This window comes from Protobothrops mucrosquamatus, unplaced genomic scaffold (assembly GCF_001527695.2).
Source record: "Protobothrops mucrosquamatus isolate PMUCROS unplaced genomic scaffold, P.Mucros_1.0 scaffold_280, whole genome shotgun sequence".
Classification (NCBI taxonomy): Eukaryota; Metazoa; Chordata; class Lepidosauria; order Squamata; family Viperidae; genus Protobothrops; species Protobothrops mucrosquamatus.
This window is the reverse complement of record NW_015386356.1, coordinates 2285727-2305718: the sequence shown is the minus strand read 5'-3', so window position 1 is coordinate 2305718 and position 19992 is coordinate 2285727. Positions and strand designations below refer to the sequence as shown.

The 19992-nt window shown below is 36.5% G+C and overlaps 2 protein-coding genes across 3 annotated transcripts in view; one reads left to right on the top strand and one right to left on the bottom strand.

The window, feature by feature from the left end:
- Positions 1-5050, bottom strand: part of RWDD4 (RWD domain containing 4) — a 9021-nt gene extending 3971 nt beyond the window's left edge. The window contains exons 1-7 of one of the 2 annotated variants that reach the window (XM_015831808.1): positions 4887-5050; positions 3412-3492; positions 2387-2496; positions 2160-2304; positions 1725-1842; positions 1208-1257; positions 1067-1069 (exon numbers count right to left, since the gene is read on the bottom strand). In XM_015831808.1, the coding sequence (XP_015687294.1) occupies positions 1067-1069; positions 1208-1257; positions 1725-1842; positions 2160-2304; positions 2387-2496; positions 3412-3492; positions 4887-4910 (531 nt within the window). In that variant the 5' untranslated portion in view covers positions 4911-5050. The remainder of the gene's footprint in view (positions 1-1066; positions 1070-1207; positions 1258-1724; positions 1843-2159; positions 2305-2386; positions 2497-3411; positions 3493-4886) is intronic. The other variant, XM_015831806.1, reaches the window with a different exon arrangement.
- Positions 5051-5619: 569 nt separating this feature from the next.
- Positions 5620-19992, top strand: part of TRAPPC11 (trafficking protein particle complex 11) — a 32795-nt gene continuing 18422 nt past the window's right edge. The window contains exons 1-14 of the mRNA XM_015831805.1: positions 5620-5657; positions 6691-6921; positions 7459-7628; positions 7878-7948; positions 9786-9900; positions 13209-13308; positions 13959-14032; positions 14726-14822; positions 15150-15283; positions 16029-16176; positions 16968-17061; positions 18598-18677; positions 18753-18831; positions 18912-18966. Of these exons, the coding sequence (XP_015687291.1) occupies positions 6718-6921; positions 7459-7628; positions 7878-7948; positions 9786-9900; positions 13209-13308; positions 13959-14032; positions 14726-14822; positions 15150-15283; positions 16029-16176; positions 16968-17061; positions 18598-18677; positions 18753-18831; positions 18912-18966 (1421 nt within the window). The 5' untranslated portion in view covers positions 5620-5657; positions 6691-6717. The remainder of the gene's footprint in view (positions 5658-6690; positions 6922-7458; positions 7629-7877; positions 7949-9785; positions 9901-13208; positions 13309-13958; positions 14033-14725; positions 14823-15149; positions 15284-16028; positions 16177-16967; positions 17062-18597; positions 18678-18752; positions 18832-18911; positions 18967-19992) is intronic.

Below are 19992 nucleotides of genomic sequence, written 5' to 3'. Positions count from 1 at the left end.
TGCCGCGGAAACTGCTGTGCAACCACACTCTCAACAACCTTCGCCACAAAGCGAAGGTTGGAGACTGGGCGATAGTTGGCCAATACATCTGGGTTCAGGGAAGGCTTCTTAAGGAGGGGCCTCACCACCGCCTCTTTAAGGGCCGTGGGAAAGGCACCCTCCCCCAGAGAAGCGTTAATAATTCCCTGAAGCCAGGCTCATGTACCCTCCCGAGCCGCCAGTACCAGCCAGGAGGGACACGGATCCAGGTTGCAATAGTTGCAATTATGAGGAACAGTTGTTAAGCTCCCTCATTGTTGTAACTTTGAAAGGTAGTTGAAACAGCGGTTGCTGAACAATCTTAATGCATGCAAACATATTTTTTAAAAATACTTAAGATACTCTTCTGGATACTCTTTTCAATGTACTCCAAAGGCAACATGGATAATTGGGACTAACCCCTTTTTTCATTTTTAAATTAGTCTTTAAAATATGAAAGATACAATATGACTTCTGAGGGACAGCGCCTGAATAAGTTGGGTCCCTTTTTGTAATTTTAGGGAGTTGGGGAATTTGCTGAAAATCTTTGGTTTTGCTCTTAAATTTTGAACTAGTAACTAATATAAACATGAAAGGAAATAATAATAACAACAACAACAATAATAATGATGATGATGATGTTGGAAGGGACTTTGGAGGTCATCTCATTCCTGTTCAGGCAGGAAACCCTATACCATTTCAGACAAATGGCTGTCCAATCGCTTTTTAAAAACCTCCAGCGCTGGAGCATTCACAACTTCTTGAGGCAGGTTGTTCCACTGATTAATTGTTCTAACTGTCAGTTACTTCTAGGTTGCTTTTCTCTTTGGTTAGTTTCCAAATAGTGGATGCCTGTTTTGGCTTCAATATTTTAATTTCATTATTGCATAATGTATGAGATACAGATTGTTAGTGCTTAATTAAATATATACATTTTTTGTTTAGGATGGAGTACAAAATCTCTGAAACACTGATCAAGGCAAAAAAAGACATACAAGTATCATTGCTTAGAACTAAAAATATGGTTCAAAATGGTCCAAATACTTACATGCTTTATAAAAACACGAGGAAAGTTCCATTATCATTCATATCCAAAATGGTTTAAAAAAGAAAAAAGAAAAAAATTAGATACTGCTTAAATCTCCCCAAAAGTTACTGTTTTAATATTTTCAATTTTCAACACTCTTACCTTGATTACATCAACCCAATTCCATCCTCGAGGAAGTTCTCCTTTGTGATCTAATCAAAATAAAAATTCTGTATGTATTTTTGCAATTTGAATTCAAGCATCTATTCTGAAATTAATGTATTAATTTACATCATAGTTTGTGGTAAAGCTTAAAATAGCAAACTCTGGCTTATTGCAAATTATTATGAATAACTGGGCAATGCTTGGCAGTGATGAGGAAGAGAACTTATGGCCCTCCAGATGTTTCTGAATTTTAATTGTCAATATCCCTAACTACTGGCGTTGCTGAGAGTTCTGGTTCAACAACCTAGATTCCACAAAAGAACACGATTCATTACTATTCTGCTAGGAAACAAAAATTACTTAGACATACCTATTGCACACAAAAATTCAACATAAACTATAATGCGGGCAAAAGCCTGTATTTGATCTATTCTATATAGAAAACATATATTCTACACCATACTTTTTTTAATTAAAAGAAAATTAAGATGTATTAGGAGTAAATTATACAAACCTGTTTTGTCAGCTAACTTCCGCTTTTGCGTTTTGGACAATTGTTCCTTTTTCTCCTTTTTCTTAGTTGGTGGTGCTGCATCCGAATGTCCAGTTGAGATGCAGTTATTTAATACTGTCTAAAGAAATGAAATGTATTATTTATTAAGAATTCTCTGTAGTTTTTTAATTCGATACTTGATACTTGCATTAAATGGGATGAAAAGTCATTATATTTGCTTAAACTTTTCTGTTGTCAATACAAAAAGGTTTGTAGGATATAATAAGTAATTTTAACCACTGCTCCTAGAATACTAGATTAATATAGGAATGTCAAACATTGCTACGAATTGAATTCAATCTTATAGTGGCAATTCAATATCAAGAAACTGATAGATTGCATAGGAAAACATTTTCATATGTTGAGATAGGTCAACATTTGGGAATATAAACTTACCACAGTATTAACTGGTTGATTTTCCATGAACAGTTCTTTATTATCTTTGGCATATTCAAATATTGTATATGTCATTGAGGTTCCCAGGTTAACCTCAACTTCTTCCATTAATTTATCCAATATACCTTGTTTTACAGCCGAGGATCTAGGGCAGATGGCAAAGAAGAGATAAAAAGTTAATTCTAGAAAGACCGCTTTTTGAAAGTCTTAAGAACTGGACCACTTACATGGCATTGTTGAAGAATGCATCCATTGATATGACTGGAGCAGTTTGTGGGTATGTTTCTGGCCATGATATTTCTATAAGGAAGGCTTTGGGGTCTCCACTTTTACCTATCTAAAAACATATATAAATCATGTCTATATGGGAATCCAGTCAATTCAAGCTTTAATCAACAAAAATACTGAAATACGGATATTTCATTTTTACATTCAATGTCAATTTTTAGAAGGAATTTTCAAGAAGTGTTATGTCCAACATGTGAGTATTAAAAATACTAATATAATTTCACCAGAATCCATAAAACAGCTACACCGCAGGAAACATGGCAGTATATAAATTTAATAAATTATGATTATATCAATGATCAGCAGGACCTTTCTACCATAAGCTATATTCCCTTTTCATAAATTATGAAAATATATTAAGAAAATGAGTACACCAATCTGAAAATCTCAATGTAAAACTTGGTATATAGTCTTGAGCTGTTGCTGTTTATATAACTAGTATACCTTGGTGTTATAGCTAAACTACAAACTGTCTTAAATATTGTCCTTGCTGAACAACCACTCATTCAGAGATTGTTCAAACTTACAATGGCGCTGAACAAATGGTATTTACAACTGATCCTTGTTTCTGATGGTCGCAACATCCCTGAGATCATGTGATAACAATCCAGGAGCTTGAGTTCATAATTATAATATTGTAGTATCCTGCAGTCACATAATCACCATTTGTACCTTCTTTGCCAGCTTCCTACAAGCAAAGTCAATAGGGAAACTGGCAGGAGGTTGCAAATGGCAATCACATGGCATTGCGCTTAACATCGGTGAATCCATTTAATGGCAATCAGAAGTGCTGGAATTTTCATCGCTAAATACTGTGCTCATGAGACTTCATGCTTTATGACCATGTTGCTTAGCAATGGAAATTCCGGTCCCAATCACCATTGTTTAGTGAGGACTACCTTGATAAAAACAGAACCTAAAGCTTGGAGGTTAATATAGGCTCATTTGAATTAATACAACTCACCCTATATTGAAATGAAATGGGACTAAGTTCCCTAAAACATTCATCACCTTCATAAATAGAACGTAATGCTTCTAACTCCATCTGAAAGAAAGCACAAGCAAACACTTTATAGTTTTATTTTTAATTTAATCTTAAACTGTACTGGGAGATCTATAAACCACTCAGCCAGGCATGAGTGGAATGGTATATATCAGTGGTGGCGAACCTATGGCACGGGTGCCAGAGGCAGCACTCAGAGCCCTCTCTGTGGGCACGCACGTTGTCACCCCAGTCCTAGGCCTTCAGCTGGGTTTTATAAAACCTTTTTGCTTTAGGCCTCCGCCACCATGTGCAAAAAAAAAAAAAAGTTCAATCAATCAATCAGTTTCAACTTCTCGCGGGGAAAAAAAGATCTTGCAAAGTTGGAATTGATTGATTGAAATTTTTAGTCCCACCCAGTCTGCGTTACCCCCGAAGCCACGCCCACCCAATGGGCCACGCCCACCCAATGGGCCACACCCACCCGGCACTCGACAATGCATAAGTGGGTTTTGGGTTGCAGTTTTGGCACTCGGTCTCTAAAGGATTCGCCATCATTGGTATATATGCTTAGTAAAATATTTAAAATAAACAATATCTGATTGAACATAATCTTAAGTCACATTTTAGTAATTTTCAAAAATATTAAAAGAATATTAAAAGAATTCTATAATCCTAGGAAGCTAACCATGCTACATGTTATATATAAAACTAAAAGTATGTGATAAGTCAATACATGTTTTCAATGGCAGATGTCATCAGCCATAAAGTATAGTCAGTAGCATTGGTTATAAAAAGACTGAAAAGAATCAGAAATTGCTTTTTGTGGTGCATGAAAAAAGAACATATATGTATAAAAACAGTGTATAGAGCTGTAGAAAACTCTAATTTCCCAAAGAAAAATGATTATCAGCTATATTTACGCAGCATCACAAATGCATCATTTGGGTTTTATGGAACCACTCCTTAGTACAACCATGGAGCAGAAAGGGTCTATTTAGACCTGACAACTTTTAAGATGGGTGGACTTCAGCTCCCATAATTCTCCAGCCAGCGTGTTAAAGTTACCAAGTTCGAAAAACACTGGTTTTAAATCATCCAATCCAAATTCTACTGAACGGAAGTTAAACCAGGGTTTCGTGCAACGGGTGATGCTGATAACATCTGTCAAAACGTTCCAGTTACCCCATCGTCAAAGTTCCCCGCGTGGCACTAGGGGACATTTGCAACACAGGCAAGCACTCAACAGGTGGAGTTTCCCCCCCCCCCGCGTACTGCTGATCTGCTGCTATACAGCATGTTCTCCCCCCCCAGCAGTTCCTACAATTAAATCCAGGGAAGGGCGGTCCTTTCTTAGCCACGCCCCTCCAGGGGAGGTTTTCACGTAAGCCCAGGGCGTCTTTACTCCGTCCATTCCCGGACTCTGCCAGTCTGTTCCACGCCTTCGTATCTCTCACCTCCTGATCCTCGTTCGCCGTCATGGCGCGACACCGGGGAAGAAGAGCCCCCCCCCGGCTCCTTTCGCTCTCTCCCTTTTCACGGTCTCCTGGAAAAAAAATTGCACGTCAACCCGAGTGGGAATCGAGCACGCCAGATCAATACAGAAGATGGTCCTCGGTGCGCAGGCGCCAAAAATGACAAGGCGGAAAGGGAGTCAGGCGCTACCTCTTTAGCGGTGATTGGAGGGCGTGATCATCTTCGCTCCACTTCCTCCAGCTGACAATTGGTCGGTTCTTTTAACCATACCCTCTGATTTGCACGCTCTTTACCCTAGACCAGGGGTAGGCAACCTCGGCTCTTTTATGACTCATGGACTTCAACTCCCAGAATTCGTGAGTCAGCATAGCTGACTCAGGAATTCTGGGAGTTGAAGTCCATGAGTCATAAAAGAGCCGAGGTTGCCTACCCCTGCCCTAGACCAGAGCAAAGCTCGGTCGGTTCCGCCTCTTTGTTCCTTCTTCTTTTCATTTGCCGCTTCGCAGAACTTTAGCTCTGCCCATTTCTTAGCACGTTCCAATAGTTGGCGCCGGGCGCTCAGGAGCCGCAGTGCTTATTGGTCAGTTATGGCTATCAATCTTAATTCGCCTGCTAAGTGTTTTCCTCAGACAGGCCTCGGCTTTCTGTTCCAAGTTTTCCCTCTTTCCTCTGCACCCGATTGTCGTATGGATCGTGTCACCGAAGGCTGAGGGCGAGGTGCTCCTTCCATACCCGGGGAGGTCGTAGTGCAGGTGCGAGGCAGGGCAACTGAGAACGGGGTCGCCACGGAGCTTGCAGCGTGAGCAGATCCTCTCAAGCAAAGGCACAAGGGGCGGCGGCTGAGAAATAGATTAAAACTGTACACAAGACATCCTGTCATTGTTTTTGGGAAAGTATTTCGGTTTCGTAGGTGTGCCGCTTTTACGTAGAACGTGAAATGGAGACTTGAAGATTTTAATAAAAGCGGTATTGCGCTCAGATTTAAATAAGACTTAAATTAGATTTATTTAATTCCCTAAATTATTTGTTTTCTTCTGAGGAATAAAATAAACCGCTATTCTCTGGAATTACAAAATATGCTAAGCCATCAACCGTAATTTGCAAATCATGCAGTAGAAAAACAAAAGAATATTCTTATTTTATATGGCGTGTAACCCAAGCTCAGTGTGTTTTAGCCTGGGTGGAATAGCCTTCAGTCTGCATGGCTGCCATTACTATGCAACAAATGAATGCAAAACTATATTAATGCAAAATGAAACCAAATAAATCAAAAGAATAGAAAAATGATTTGGTGATAAAGCTGAAAATAGGCTGCCCTTTTCTGCCTTAGAAGGTTTATTGGTTTTATTTTATGGCCATGGTTTCCCAAAACCTTTAAAAATGAGAAATATATGTAGTAGTATGGAGATTATAAATGTAGCCATATTCGATGTGAATAAGTGGGACTCATTGGTAAATTTATTTGAATATCTTTAAAGTTCACAGGTAAGTAATTTTTTTGAAGACCTTGCTGATAACAAGAAGATCTATAAATTAGGCTGTGGCCTAAGATTGAATTTTTTCTATCTGGTTCAGTTTAGCTACAGGCAAAACCATTTAAGGCACACAATATTGTAGTGAAATGTCTAATAGAATCTAGAATTATTCACGGTATATAAACTTTATATCTTGCTGTACAGAAACACCTGAATTTATGTCTGCTTGTCACAGAATAACAACTTTAAATGTTCTGCATATTACAATACTTGTTAGGAAAAATTATTTTGAATATTTTTCTGCTTAAAGTTTCAGACTATATTTGGAACTGTCAATATGAGCCCTTCACAGTGGGATTTTCCAGTGGAATTATGTTGCCGACCAATGGCCTTTGTTACACTCACTGGTTTGGATGTTGTGTATAATGCTGTTCATCGAGCTGTCTGGGATGCCTTTTGTGCAAATAGGAGAGCAGACAGAGTACCAATTTCTTTTAAAGTACTTCCCGGTGATCATGAGTATCCCAAATGCAGAGTAAAGGTATTACCCTAAATATTATAGTAAGAGTTAAAAGTCATATTTTAGTGTAAGTTTATTTTACTGAGATTCAAGTGTTTAAATTCTGCTTTTGCGTATTCCTTTTTCAAGGTTATTTTACATTGGTAAAATAATTCTTTCAAAAGCAAAGGTAGAGATATACAGCTGTATTAAATCAAGCTGAAGAAATAATGCAACATAATTTTAAACCTGCTTCATTAAGAATAAGTTTAGCAAAACTCATGCCGTACATATGCATGTTACGATTTAAAGATAAGCAGGGAAGAAAAATATAGAGCGCTAAACTGGGAGACTGTAGGTTCTTGTCCTGCCTTAAGCATGAAGCCAGCTGTATAAGTTTCTACCAGTCATTGTCTCTTAACTCTAAGAAGAAGGCAATGCCCAATGACTTCTGAAATTTTGCCAAGAAAAATATAAATATTAGTCCAGGCAGTCACCAGGAGTCAACATTTACTAGAGGGGACTAAAAAAACATCACCTGTCTACAGTAGCGATGATACTATTTTTCAACTTTTTCAGAGATTGTCATATGAATGGTACATTCCAAAAGGTATCCTGAAAACAGGTTGGATGAACAAACATCTGAATTTGGTTCCTGCGCTTGTTGTAGTATTTTATGAACTAGATTGGGATGAACCACAGTGGAAAGAAAAACAATCAGAGTGTGCTACTAGAGTTGAAATTGTCAGGTATTATTTTATCTATTCTATAAAATACTGTTTTAGAGTAACACTGAAGAGGGAAAGAAGGTATAATTCACATTTTTTCTTCTTGTTTTGGAATAGAAGCCGTTATCTATGTGCATTTGCTATTGCCCATCTGAAAGAATAAATAAATTTTAGTTTGTTAAGTCCCATACATATGGTATTTCTGCCTTAAATAATTGATTGCCTGAATCTTTATAAACTTTAGTTAGCTTAATGTCTTATTTTTTTCAGGCAGAGTTTGCAGGGCCGAAACACAAAAGTTGCTGTAGTTTTAATTCAGAAGAAAACCCCCTTACCTCCAGGTAAAATACAATTTAACTACGGTTGTATGATTGAAATATGGTAATCTAAAGTACTGTGGAATGTTGTTTTTGTTTAGTGAGCAGAAATATGAGCAGTGAAAACAGTTGGAAATAGTTTAGGTTGGAATCCAGTATTCATCTTCCACCAATGAAATTTTTTTCAATGAAAGCAGGACATTTCAATAAACCCAGAAGGACTGTCCTGGATGATTGGATATCCTTTGGAACAGATTTGTAAAGTTTGCCCTATCACATTTTTTGACAATCAAAGCAGTTCTGTTAAGGGAAGAGAAGACTAGATGCATTACAATAAACAGGAACCGTTTGTTTATAATACAACTACACTTTGTAACTGACAATTTTGCAGTACAATTATACTTAATTAGGAAAAATATTTAATAAAAGATATAGAACAAGATACATCTAGGAAATCTTTTAATAAATGCTTTGGTTAAGATAATGAGAGTCTGCATTTTAGAAATTCACAGACAAAACATTTTCTCTTCCTCCTTTTGAAAATGCATAATTCATATAAATTATTACTTGAAAGAACTGTCCATCAAGCCAATTGCTCTCAAACGTTGTTTTACAAATTACAACTGGAAATTTGGATCAGTCTGGACATAATTATTTGCTATAGCCTGAAAGCCATCAACCTATAAAATGGATCAGTCTTTCCTATGAAATGGATCAGTTAATTATTTCAGCTGTTGCATAATGAAAAAAACAGTTACAGCTGTATGCAGAGAAGTAGTGATTCTGATTCTTTCTAGGGAAGGTGGTTGCAGTCAGAGTGTGAGGAGAGATCAAGCCTTGAGCATCAGGGTTGCTACAGGGCTGATCCCTCTCCCTCATCTTACTGAGTATCTCAGATGATAAGGTTGTATAGCACTTGGCTATACAACTCCAGACTGAATGGGAGACAAGTGGAAGTCTTGATCTTGTGTTTGGAAGTTATGGGTTTGGAAGCAGAGGAATACATTAAAAATCAAACAGCTAGCTATTCCAAAAGCCAACTGATTACAAGACAGTTCCAGCTTTACTTGTGAATAGGCTTGTGATCTCCCAAAATAAGATGGGTCATAATTTGGTGGTCTTTCAGACTAACAATTTATGCCAGATGAAGAGGTGCCATTTGTGCTCGAAGGACTTTTGCTCAGCTTGGCCTTGTATTCCAATTATGATCATTCCTGGAGTAAGACACAGTAGTAATAATTACTTGTACCTTTACTCCTCATGGTTGTATTATTGTAATTTCCTTTACACAGGACCATCTAGAAATGACAGCTAGTGCAACATGCAGTGGTTTGCATATGAATGGGATTGTTTTGATATTCCCATATAACTTCTGTATTGTGGGAGCTGCATTGATTACCAGTTTTTGTTTTCTGGGTGCAGTTCAAGGTGTATGGTTTAGGATTTGGATATCTATAAGACTGCTTGCTTTGAATAGAATTTGCCCCTCTGAGATATATATAGAGAGAACATTTGTTAAGAGATATCTGTTCTCTGCTGAAGGTCATCTCTTTTGCAGTCAGATACCCTTCATCCTATTTATTAACATGTATATGTTTGTAAATTAGTTAAATTGGCTCAATTAAAGAGGCATATTCAATTGTTTGAGACAAAACACATATATATTCCACTGATGATGATACTGTTTAATCATGTTGATTCTCGGTGATTCTATGTACTAGTTTTCTTCACATTTTTTGATCTTGTATAGCTTCTTTCAATTGTTTCATTGTTTCCTAGATACAGCTTATTAAAGTTTGTGAATATTTGGATTAAGATTATTCAAATCATTTTTGAATGTGCCTGTGTGTATTTGCTCTAGGAGAAGATGTTATTGCTTCAGAAAGGGCAGCAGCTTTATGTAATGCTTGTGACCTCTCTGGAAAGTCCCTGTTTGTTTTGCCACACACTGATCATCTTGTAGGTTACATTATAAGGTAAGCAGATAATATAAAATACTGTATAGGCTTTTCCACATTACTTCTTTAGAGGCAGAAGTCTTGTGTTGATATCCTTAGAAGCATGCTGGTGAGATTTACTTTAAAGTAATTGGTATAACAATGCCTTTCACAATTTAAAATCACTTTCTACTTTTCCCAATTATTTTATCTTTTGACATAAAGTGGGACTAGCAATTTCAGAGCCCCAAGATTATCCCATCAAAATTAAGTAGGAAAAAAGTCCCCATCCCATTTTTGGGATGATTTAATTTTGTTAAGGGAAAAGCTAAAGCAGATGCGTCGGGTTGCTGTTATTTTTATTTTTTCTGAATCCACTCATAGAAAGTTTACCATGACATCTTATCTATCCCAAATCCTTCCAAAAGTTAAAAATAATTCACCCTGGATCAAATATCCACGTTTATTTCTTATTGCCATCTCTTATCAATTGTTGTCTAATTAGACATAATAGATTCCGTCTCCACAATAAGTCTGTCTTCCCATCAAAGTCCAAATAGAAGTGATTTCCAGTTAGTTCAGTGTAATAAATCCATCCAGTCTCCCTCAATCTTCGTAAGAAAAAGGAATTTGTCTCTTCTCCATTCAATGAGAGTCCGAACATTGTAGGAATACACAGACTTAAACTTCAGAGAAACAGATGGAATTAACTCAGTTAACGCTTCAGTCATGAGAGTATCTCTTTGGTTTGGAACTGGATTCAAATCTTTTTGTGTACCTTTATGCAAAGTTACATGCCCCAGCATATTTTGCAAGATCTTTATTGTCTCATCAAGCTTTTTAAGGAGAGTTTCAGCTAGAAGCTGCATACTACTCAAGCATCATTTCTTAGGATTCAGCCATTGTTCAGCCATTCTCTAGTCTGTGAAATTTGATCCAAGAACAAAGAACATTGAAGCAGAAGGTAGTCAAAGGGATGTTTTCTCAATGTTTTGGTATATTTCAATCCAAGATTAAAAGAAAAATTAAAGAAAACTCCAAATATTTTGCAAAGCTCAAAAAGTACACAAATCTTGTGGTGAGAGCCTAATATCGAAATAAATAAAAGCTCTTCCCCCTCCCAAAAGCATGTCGTGTTTCCACATGGAGGGAACAGAGGTTATCCAGAATGATATATATCAGGGGACAAAAAGAAAAAAACATTGCATTTATGAAATATTGAGAGGATGTTGATAGTGTTCTCACAAAAACATTGTTCCTGGGTTTTGGATTGTGAAATTCCATTAAGTGAGAGCCAGTCTGGTAGGTTAGCTATTTGCCTAGAAGCCAGGAGATGATAAGTTCTAGTCCCACTTTAGGAATGAAATCTGACTGCATGACTTTGAGCCAGTTGCTCTCTCTCTCTGCCCAGCCACCTCATGGAGTAACTGTTATGGGGAAAATAGGAGGAGAGTATTACTGTGTTTGCTGCCTTAACTAATTTATAAAGTAATAAAAGGCTGGATTTAAAAAATGAATAAAATGCCTACCTTGAAGGAAGTTTTGCAGATTTACAAAATTATTGATATAAACCATACCAGAAATCACATACAGGTAGTCCTCGAGTTACGAGTGTAATGGAGCCTGCTCATTCCACTCGTAACTCGAAAACTCATAGAGTGAATCTTGTTCCTTTAGCGAGATCACTCTCTTGCTTGTTAAAACGCATGCGGCTTGTTAAGTAAACATGAGGTATCTCAGGGTCGGGAAGGCCATGGAGGGTCTAGTGATGAAACAGGTCCCCAAAGCCTCCCCGACCCACTAAGATACCTCATGCTTCCCCCTCCCTGCCGCCTGAAAAAGGCCTCCGGAGCTCGGATCTATGGCTGCAGAGCGATTTTGCCTCCCCCAGTGGCCCGATCTGGGCTCCGGAGGCCCTTTCCAAGCCTCTGGAGACCAGATCCATGGCCACGGCACGATTTTGCAGCCCCCCCGCGGCCTGATCTGGGCTCCTGAGGCCTTTTCCAAGGCTCCAGAGCCCAGATCAGGCCGCGGGGAGGTGCAAAATCACTCCGCGGCCATAGATCCAGGCGGTAGAGGTCTTTTCCAGGCCTCCGGAGCCCGGACCAGCCATGGAGAGGGGCGTGAAATCACTCTGCAGCCATAGATCTGGACGGCAGAGGCCTTTTCCAGGCCTCCAGAACCCCGATCCAGCTTCCGGAGGCATGTTGAAGTGTTCCCCAACTTCGGTTTGGTTCTCTGTTGCAGAGAACAGAGGCCTAAAGTACCATGAGATCACGTGAGATCAGTAGTGTTGAACGAGCGTTAAGTGAACGCTCGTAACTCAGGGATTACCTGTAATTTTCATTTCATCCATGTCTGCCATCCCTAGTACTCTTCTGAATCTTCCCTGCTATATCTAGCTTCCTTTTATCTTCTTTTTCTTAGCAAAGTACTGAGCTACAGCAATCCATTGTTTTCATTTTCCCAAAATTCCTTTTAAGAACAAAGTGTAGCCCAGAAACCTTTTTACAAAACAAGCTGATGTTGGAGGCTATCAACTGCTTTACAGTATGTCAGCTTTCCATTTATTATTTTTTAAAATTAAAAATAAAATTGAGGTGGCAGGCACTAATATTTTGATCTGGGGTGCCTGTAGGTACTTACAAGGTACCCCAGAAATATAAAGTGTTTGAAAATATTTTTTGTATATTATTTAACTTATTTATATAAATTATTTAACAATCCTATCTGTTAAAGTTCCTTGGACTGGTCTACAGCGCTAGCAAATACACTAAGTTGTGTTTTAACGTTGTTTAGTAATCTGCCCCTCCCCCCCATTCAAATACCCATTTTCAGTGACTCAGCAATTAAAACCTTCATAGACAAGTTCATTAGGTATGTGTTTTATAGTCTTTTGGGATGTCAGATTAAAATAGGCATTTTCTAAATTAATTCTTATCATGCATATAATTTTGCTACTTTGTTGTGGTAATTTGCCATTCTTTATCTTTTCCTGTTTGGATTTTGGAGAACTTTTCAACAAAGTTTTAAATAAATATTTATAAGAATGATTAAGTAGTGGGAAGAAGAAGTTATCCTCCCAAAACAAGGCATGTGATAGTTGAGAAAGACAGGTGAGATTATTGCCATTAAATAAATAGTAACTGTAAGAGTGGTTAATATAGATTATTCTTTTACAATCCTTTAAATAGTTAGAAGGAGTTTAATGCAAAATATAAATATAATTTGAATGCTTTCTGAGAAACATTATCAGTCTGAATAGGACTTTCCCTAACCGTAATGTTATGTATATTCTGAAATATGTCTCTGTTTTTGTTTCTAAAAAAACTGATTTTCTTTTGCAGGTTAGAAAATGCTTTCTATGAACATGCTCAGACCTATTACTACACAGAAATACGAAGAGTAAAATCTCATAAAGAATATTTGAACAAAACAACACATCAGGTATTATTAAGATTACTGATAAAGTAAACTAGCATTGATGAAGCATTAGAAGTAAGAAAAACATATAACATTATTAAAGGTAATATTTGTATAAGTTGCTTATATAATTTTTTCTTTATTCAGATTTCAGTAGGTAAACCACCATTAAAATAAAGTGTATTCACCGAGGCATTCTTGTGATATTTCAGTACTGTCATTTATTAATTCCTGTTAACAAGTAATACTACTTTTACTGTTATTTTGATTAGAAAATTAACGTTTCATTATATGGAAAAGTGGAAGAAGGAATGATGTGTGTTTGCATATGTATATCTATTTGTGTATCAGAAAAAGATGAAGAAACGAAAAGCAGTTTGGGAAAATTATTTATACCCTGCTATTTTACTAAAATTGCCTAAAGATCATAAAACATAATCCTAAAATATCAGAATGCAAATTTTAGAAGCCCTATAAAAGCAAATTACAAAGTGAAATCTAGCAGCAAAAATAAAACTTATGCTAGTGAACAAAATTAATTGAAACCCACTGAAAATGTGTCAGGCTTACTGTTTAAGAATGAAGAGATATTGAGCCACATTTAATGTTGCCTACATTAAAAAGTTTATAATTAAAATTAACATAGTTTAAAATGTCCATTGGTTATGTTGCAGCTTTTGTTTGTTAGACACCAGTTCAAAATAGCATTCTTCAGTGAGTTGAAGCAAGACACATTAAATGCTCTAAAGTAAGTATTTTTATTCAAATATTGAAGTAATAAGTGGAGGTCTCTGTTCATCAAAGGCAGGGAATGGGTGGTAGAAGAGTGGAAATATTTTGTATGCGGCAGGTGTTAAATCACCTGCTGCAGTTTTCCAGGGTTAAGTACATACTGCATGTTCTTCCCATCAAATAACTTCACTCAGATATAGTAACTGCCTTATGGTCTAATATCAGAAATATTGATTCATTTCAGCACGATGAGCACAACTCTTAGCTACACAATTGGGTTAATTTCTTAAATAAATCAAAAGGCAGTGGGAGTCATCCTAGAGAAAATGTACTTAAGAGTTGACACCAATTTGATGGCAATAATTAAATAGTGGGAGTACTTGAAAGATGTGAGGAAGTGCTTCTTAGAAAAATTATTGACTAAGGAAAGGGTTAGAGTTAAGGTTACCATGTTTGTCATTTAAACTTTGGGATTGTTTAACGCAGGGGATCCCAACTGGGGGTGCGAGACGATATTCCAAGGGGTGCAAAACTTGAGTTTAGAAGTTTAAAAATTATAGTGTATATGCATAATTTGTTGCTGTTATTTCAAACTTTTATAAGGGGTGCGAGAATATATGAGAAGCGTCTAGGGGTGCGGGGTATAGAAAAGGTTGGGAACTGCTGGTTTAACTGAATTTTATATTCCAAATGAATATTTTATGTTTAGAAACTACAAAACTGCCTTTAATCTTATACATGAATTGAGAGCTCATGAAACAAACATGCTGGAAATCAAAACTATGGCAGGATTTATAAATTACAAGGTAAAAACTATATTATTTTTACTTGTACAACTTTTAGGTTAAAGATAGAATAATACCAATGTATACATATATTAACATGTTGCAGTTGATGATATCTAGAAACATATATATGACAAGAATATTTTTATCCTTGAGGTTGAAATGTAGTAAGTGATGTATTGCTGACCACATGCCAGTAAATATGAAGCTATTTAAGGATTGGCTATAGAAAGATTCATATAAAAACATAAAAATTGTATGGCTTTTTGGTACATGAATATACAGTTTCCTTATACTGAATTTGAGTTTCTAACCTTTATAAAGTGTTCTAATTTCTCATATTTTTAGATCTGTCGCCTGTGTTTTCAGCATAATACACCACTGGATGCAATTGAACAGTTTAGGAAACATATAGATCTATGCAAGAAAAAAATAGGAAGTGCAGAGTTGGCTTTTGAGCATGCTGCCTGGATGTCAAAACAGTATGTTTTTAATTAATTAATTAGGTAGTTTAAGCTGAAAAATGTTCTTTTTTGCCTATATTAATATCAAGTGAGGGCTATCTCACTCAGAAATAAGCTTGAAATAATGAAATAATATCTTGTTTGTCGACTTTATATCCTAATTTTTCTCTAAATTCAAAATATGCAGGGGGGGGGGAGGTTTCTCCTATAATTTTATTTTCACAGTCTGTGAGATGAGAGCCAGTGTAGTCTAGGATGAGGAAGGTGTGTTGGGTATATTCAGTGCCTTGAATTATTTGTAAACATAATAAAGGTGGGATGCACACACAAACGTGTGTGTGTGTCTGTGTGTGCATAATATAAATAAACAGACTTGGCTGAGAAAGTCATCTGGTGAGCCTTGTTAATTTCTAGTGCAATTAGCAATCATCATGATAAAAACTTATTAGTACTAATAAGTTTCCTGTTTAAAATTATCATGAATAACTGATGTGTTCTGAGTGCAACCCTGCAAAGGAGCCTAGGAAAGCAATAGAAAGAAATGTGTAAATCAATTTATTTCTTATTTTTACATTTTGTGACACATAACACATTGTTTTGGTTTTTTTTAATATAATTATGAAAGCTGGAAAATTTTGGGTGCTTCCATAAATTTAGATTCTTAGAATCTTACATGTTCATGAATTGCCTCTTGTCACTACTTTTATTTTCAGCTCAACTTTTGGTAAAATACTTAAAGTCTGTGTTTTTGATTTCTTAATAGATTTCAGGCTTTTGGAGATCTATTTGATGAAGCTATTAAGCTAGGGTTGACAGCTATTCAAACACAAAACCCAGGTTTCTATTATCAGCAGGCAGCATATTATGCACAAGAACGGAAGCAACTGGCAAATGTTCTCTGCGATCATGAGGTGAATCACAGATTATTTTACAGCTCACTTTTGTTTATGGCTATGAAGCTTATTTAAATATCAAATTTAGTCTGCACATCACATCAATTATATAAGGTCCTAAAATAAGACATACATTAAGTAACCAGAATGAATTTCATATAAAGAATACCTTACAGATTTATATCAAATAACTCTCCTTCCCAAGTTGACACTAATAACTAATGTGTGTGTGTGCTAAAGAATCATCTGTCTTATCTGAGTTGTAAGCATTTTCCATGATCAGTATAAATCTTGAACGTGGAACCTGCAATTTTGAAGTTTTATAGTAAATGCAAAATAAATGTTGGATAGTCTAAATTTAATGTTTTTAATGTCCCAATCCACTAAATGAAAGATTTGAGTTACAGACCTGTGTGCAAATTTTAATAAGCCATTCTACATTAAATGATAGAATGACTAAACAGTTATATGTATTTCACTGAAAGTTTTCTAAGAAAAAGGAATTTAGTATAGCTGTTCAGATTCCTGGGCAAAATATATACTTTTTTTCTTATCAATTATGGCTCCTATGCTCAAATATTTATTATCAATATCATTGATATTTAGTTATCTGAAAAGTATACTTGGATTTAGTTTATCGTAAGATTCAATTGACATTTTTGCTCTCCGTATGAGATACTGTGTTGGTGCAGGCTTGCTCTTCTATGATCTCATTTTAAAGGTTCTTCTTCCTTGATTTGTGATTTCATTATTGCTTTGATCATACATTAAAAAATCAAGTGTAAAGAAAAAATTTGCTGAATTTACAGTCTTCTGTGATATATCCTAATCCGGATCCATTAGAAACACCAGCTGGAATGCTTGACTTCTATGGACAAAGACCATGGAGGCAGGGAATACTAAGTAAATATATTTTTATTTCTTAATTAAAAAAATAACTTAATAAACATTTATCCTAGTCTGAAGAGAAATGTGTAGCTCTTATAAACTGATCAGAGATGGTAACAGAAATCTGCTTCCTTGTTTAGCTCAGGACTTGTTCGTGTTCTTTTGAATGAATTAATTGGTTTTGTAGGGCAGGGCAAAAAATCCAGCATGCATGATAAATATATCAGGAATACCTTAATATGTATTTCCTAAATATTTAACAACTTACTACAACACCAGAATATGACTTAGCTCAGCGGTCCCCAACCTGTGGGCCATGGGCTACTACCGGGCCATGGCCTCCTGGCCACTGGGCTGCGGGACAGGCTGGCCAGTGCATGCATGTGTGTGCGCACACTGACACCCACTTGCACTAGCGCCGCAGCTGCATGATGAAAATGCGGCGCCGTGAGGCCTAAATGCAGTAAAAATGGGACATGCAGTAAAAATGGGACGGCGCTAGTGCCCGCACAGCGAAAATGGTGCCATGCGGTGAAAGCGGGGCAGCGCTAGCGCCCACGCAACAAAACAAGGCAGAGCTAGCAAGTTTCACGTGAGTTCTAGTGCCACTCCATTTGTGTCGCACGCATGCTTATGGCCCCGATTGCGCATGTGTGCATAAAATGTTTCCCCCTCTCTTTCCTTCCGGTCCGCCAACCGAGAAAGGTTGGGGATCTCTGACTTAGCTGATTTTTTCCAGTAGACATTTTATAAAAAGTTTTCCCCGAGGCCATTGATGACTGCTTCTGGTCCCTCTCTGATTGAGATGCCTGAAAATTGCTATCATGGTTTTGCAACATCTGGGAAATGTATTGGCCCTAAAATAGGCATAACAGCTAAAATATATTTTTTGCCAAAATCCAAGAAATATTGCAAAATTTTGGCTCCATTCATATATTGCCCTACCCGCCTTGCATTATTAATACTCCTTACACTGATGTTAGTGAACAAAATAGATCTGCATATTGAAATGAATCAGAGAGTCCATGGAAACACTATTTGTATACTTCATTGCATATGCAGATATTTGGAGAGATTACTGTTTCAACATCTGGTCTTAAATGTTACTCATAAGAGAATGTAAAGATGAAAAAAAATGAGATAAATGCCATTTGGCAAATATGTGACCCAAGACCTACATTCCTATTTGCAATCTGCAAAATAGCATCAGTCAAATGAACATTGCTCATTAGAAATGGCTTAGTAAATTATCTGTTGCTAAGAAACAATTAAGAGGTTTTGGGGTGAGGTTTTTTAATATTGTTTTCTTGCTGGAGCTCTTTGAATATACTCTAGATACATTTAATTCCTTCAGGGATTCTTTTAGACCAGTCTTATCAAAAGAACTAAGAATATAATAGAATTCCATACATTCTTTCTCCTAAGTTACGGAAGTGTTTAGAATCTATGTACTCCTAGCTTGGAACTAAGCATGAATCTTACAGTTGTAATACTAAAGTACCTTTCTTGGAGCAAAACTCATTAAAATGGATTTTTCATTGTCTTATGCAGGTTTTGATCTTAATGATCCTGAAAAGGAGAAAGTGGGAATCTTGGCACTGCAACTGAAAGAGAAGAAAGTTCTCCATTCTGTAAGTTAGATTTCCATGTATAGTTTCTAGTTTTTGTATGTCCAAATATAACTGCCATAATTTTTTATTTATTAGGAGCTAATAATCACCTTGTTGAGTAACGCAGTTACGCAATTCAAGAGATACAAGTGTCCGAGAATGAAAAGTCACTTGAGTAAGTTTCATTTTCAAACACATGTTTAAAAGATGTTTAAATGAGTTAAAGTACTGGGAATAATCTCATTTTCTTTTCAGTGGTTCAGATGGGTGAAGAATATTATTATGCTAAAGATTACACCAAAGCTTTGAAGTAAGTGTGACTTTATATGGCATAGTTTTGAATATCTTAATATATCTAGAAACTATGAGAATTAGACTTTTCTGTCTCATCAATATGGTGAAAATATGTGATCCAAATTATTTAAAAAAATACAAGCTTGTAGTATATATAATGTAGCCTTGATCCTCAATATTTGTTTTTTTCTAAAGTAGAAACAGTTATATGATAACTGTTTTTCAGCTTTCCCTTTTCACGATTCATAGCTATACCTACCCTAATCCTAACAGCGCCAGATTGTTGGCCAACTCATAGAAGTATTTGCTAAATGTATATGTTAAGCAAACCCTGATCACCATCAGCTCATCAGGAAGATATAGTTATTTTTTATATACAAATATGTACACTGCCACAGATTGCGGGAGAACATTTGAACTTTGTATTGTTTTGTTGAAAACTATTTGGAATAGAAAGATTCCAAATAATTTACAACAAAATAATATAAACCTCAAAAATTCCCTCACTTCCCACAGTCCATAAAATCAAATATAATAAAAACAATTAGCTTAGAGAAAACACCATTAAAAAAAAAAAACATTTGAAGGTAGCCTGATAATAACCGCTAACATTCATAGGCTTGCCAATAAAGAGCCTTTTATATTGCAAATACGTTCAGGCCACAAAAATGTTCATAATGGTGAGTCCACCATTGTGAAGGATTATCTTTTAATATCACATGAAAGAATGAAGAATGAACTCACAGATTGGGCCAATTCTAGTTGAAAGAGATTGACACAGACCTGAATCACATAGGGCTGAGGTCCCCAATCTTTGGGCACCAGGGACTGGTTACGTGGAGAGAGGTTTTTCCGTTGACAGGAGGGGGCGTGGTTTTGTGTGCTGCCTACATCCTGCAGATGGGGCTTTGCTTGTTTGTGTGGACCCGTTGCTGGCATGCCGCGGCCCAGTACTGGTCCACGGACCGGGGGTTGGGGACCCCTGACATAGGGCTTTATAATTTAAAGCCACCACTTTGAAATTGATCCTGAAATTCCTTGA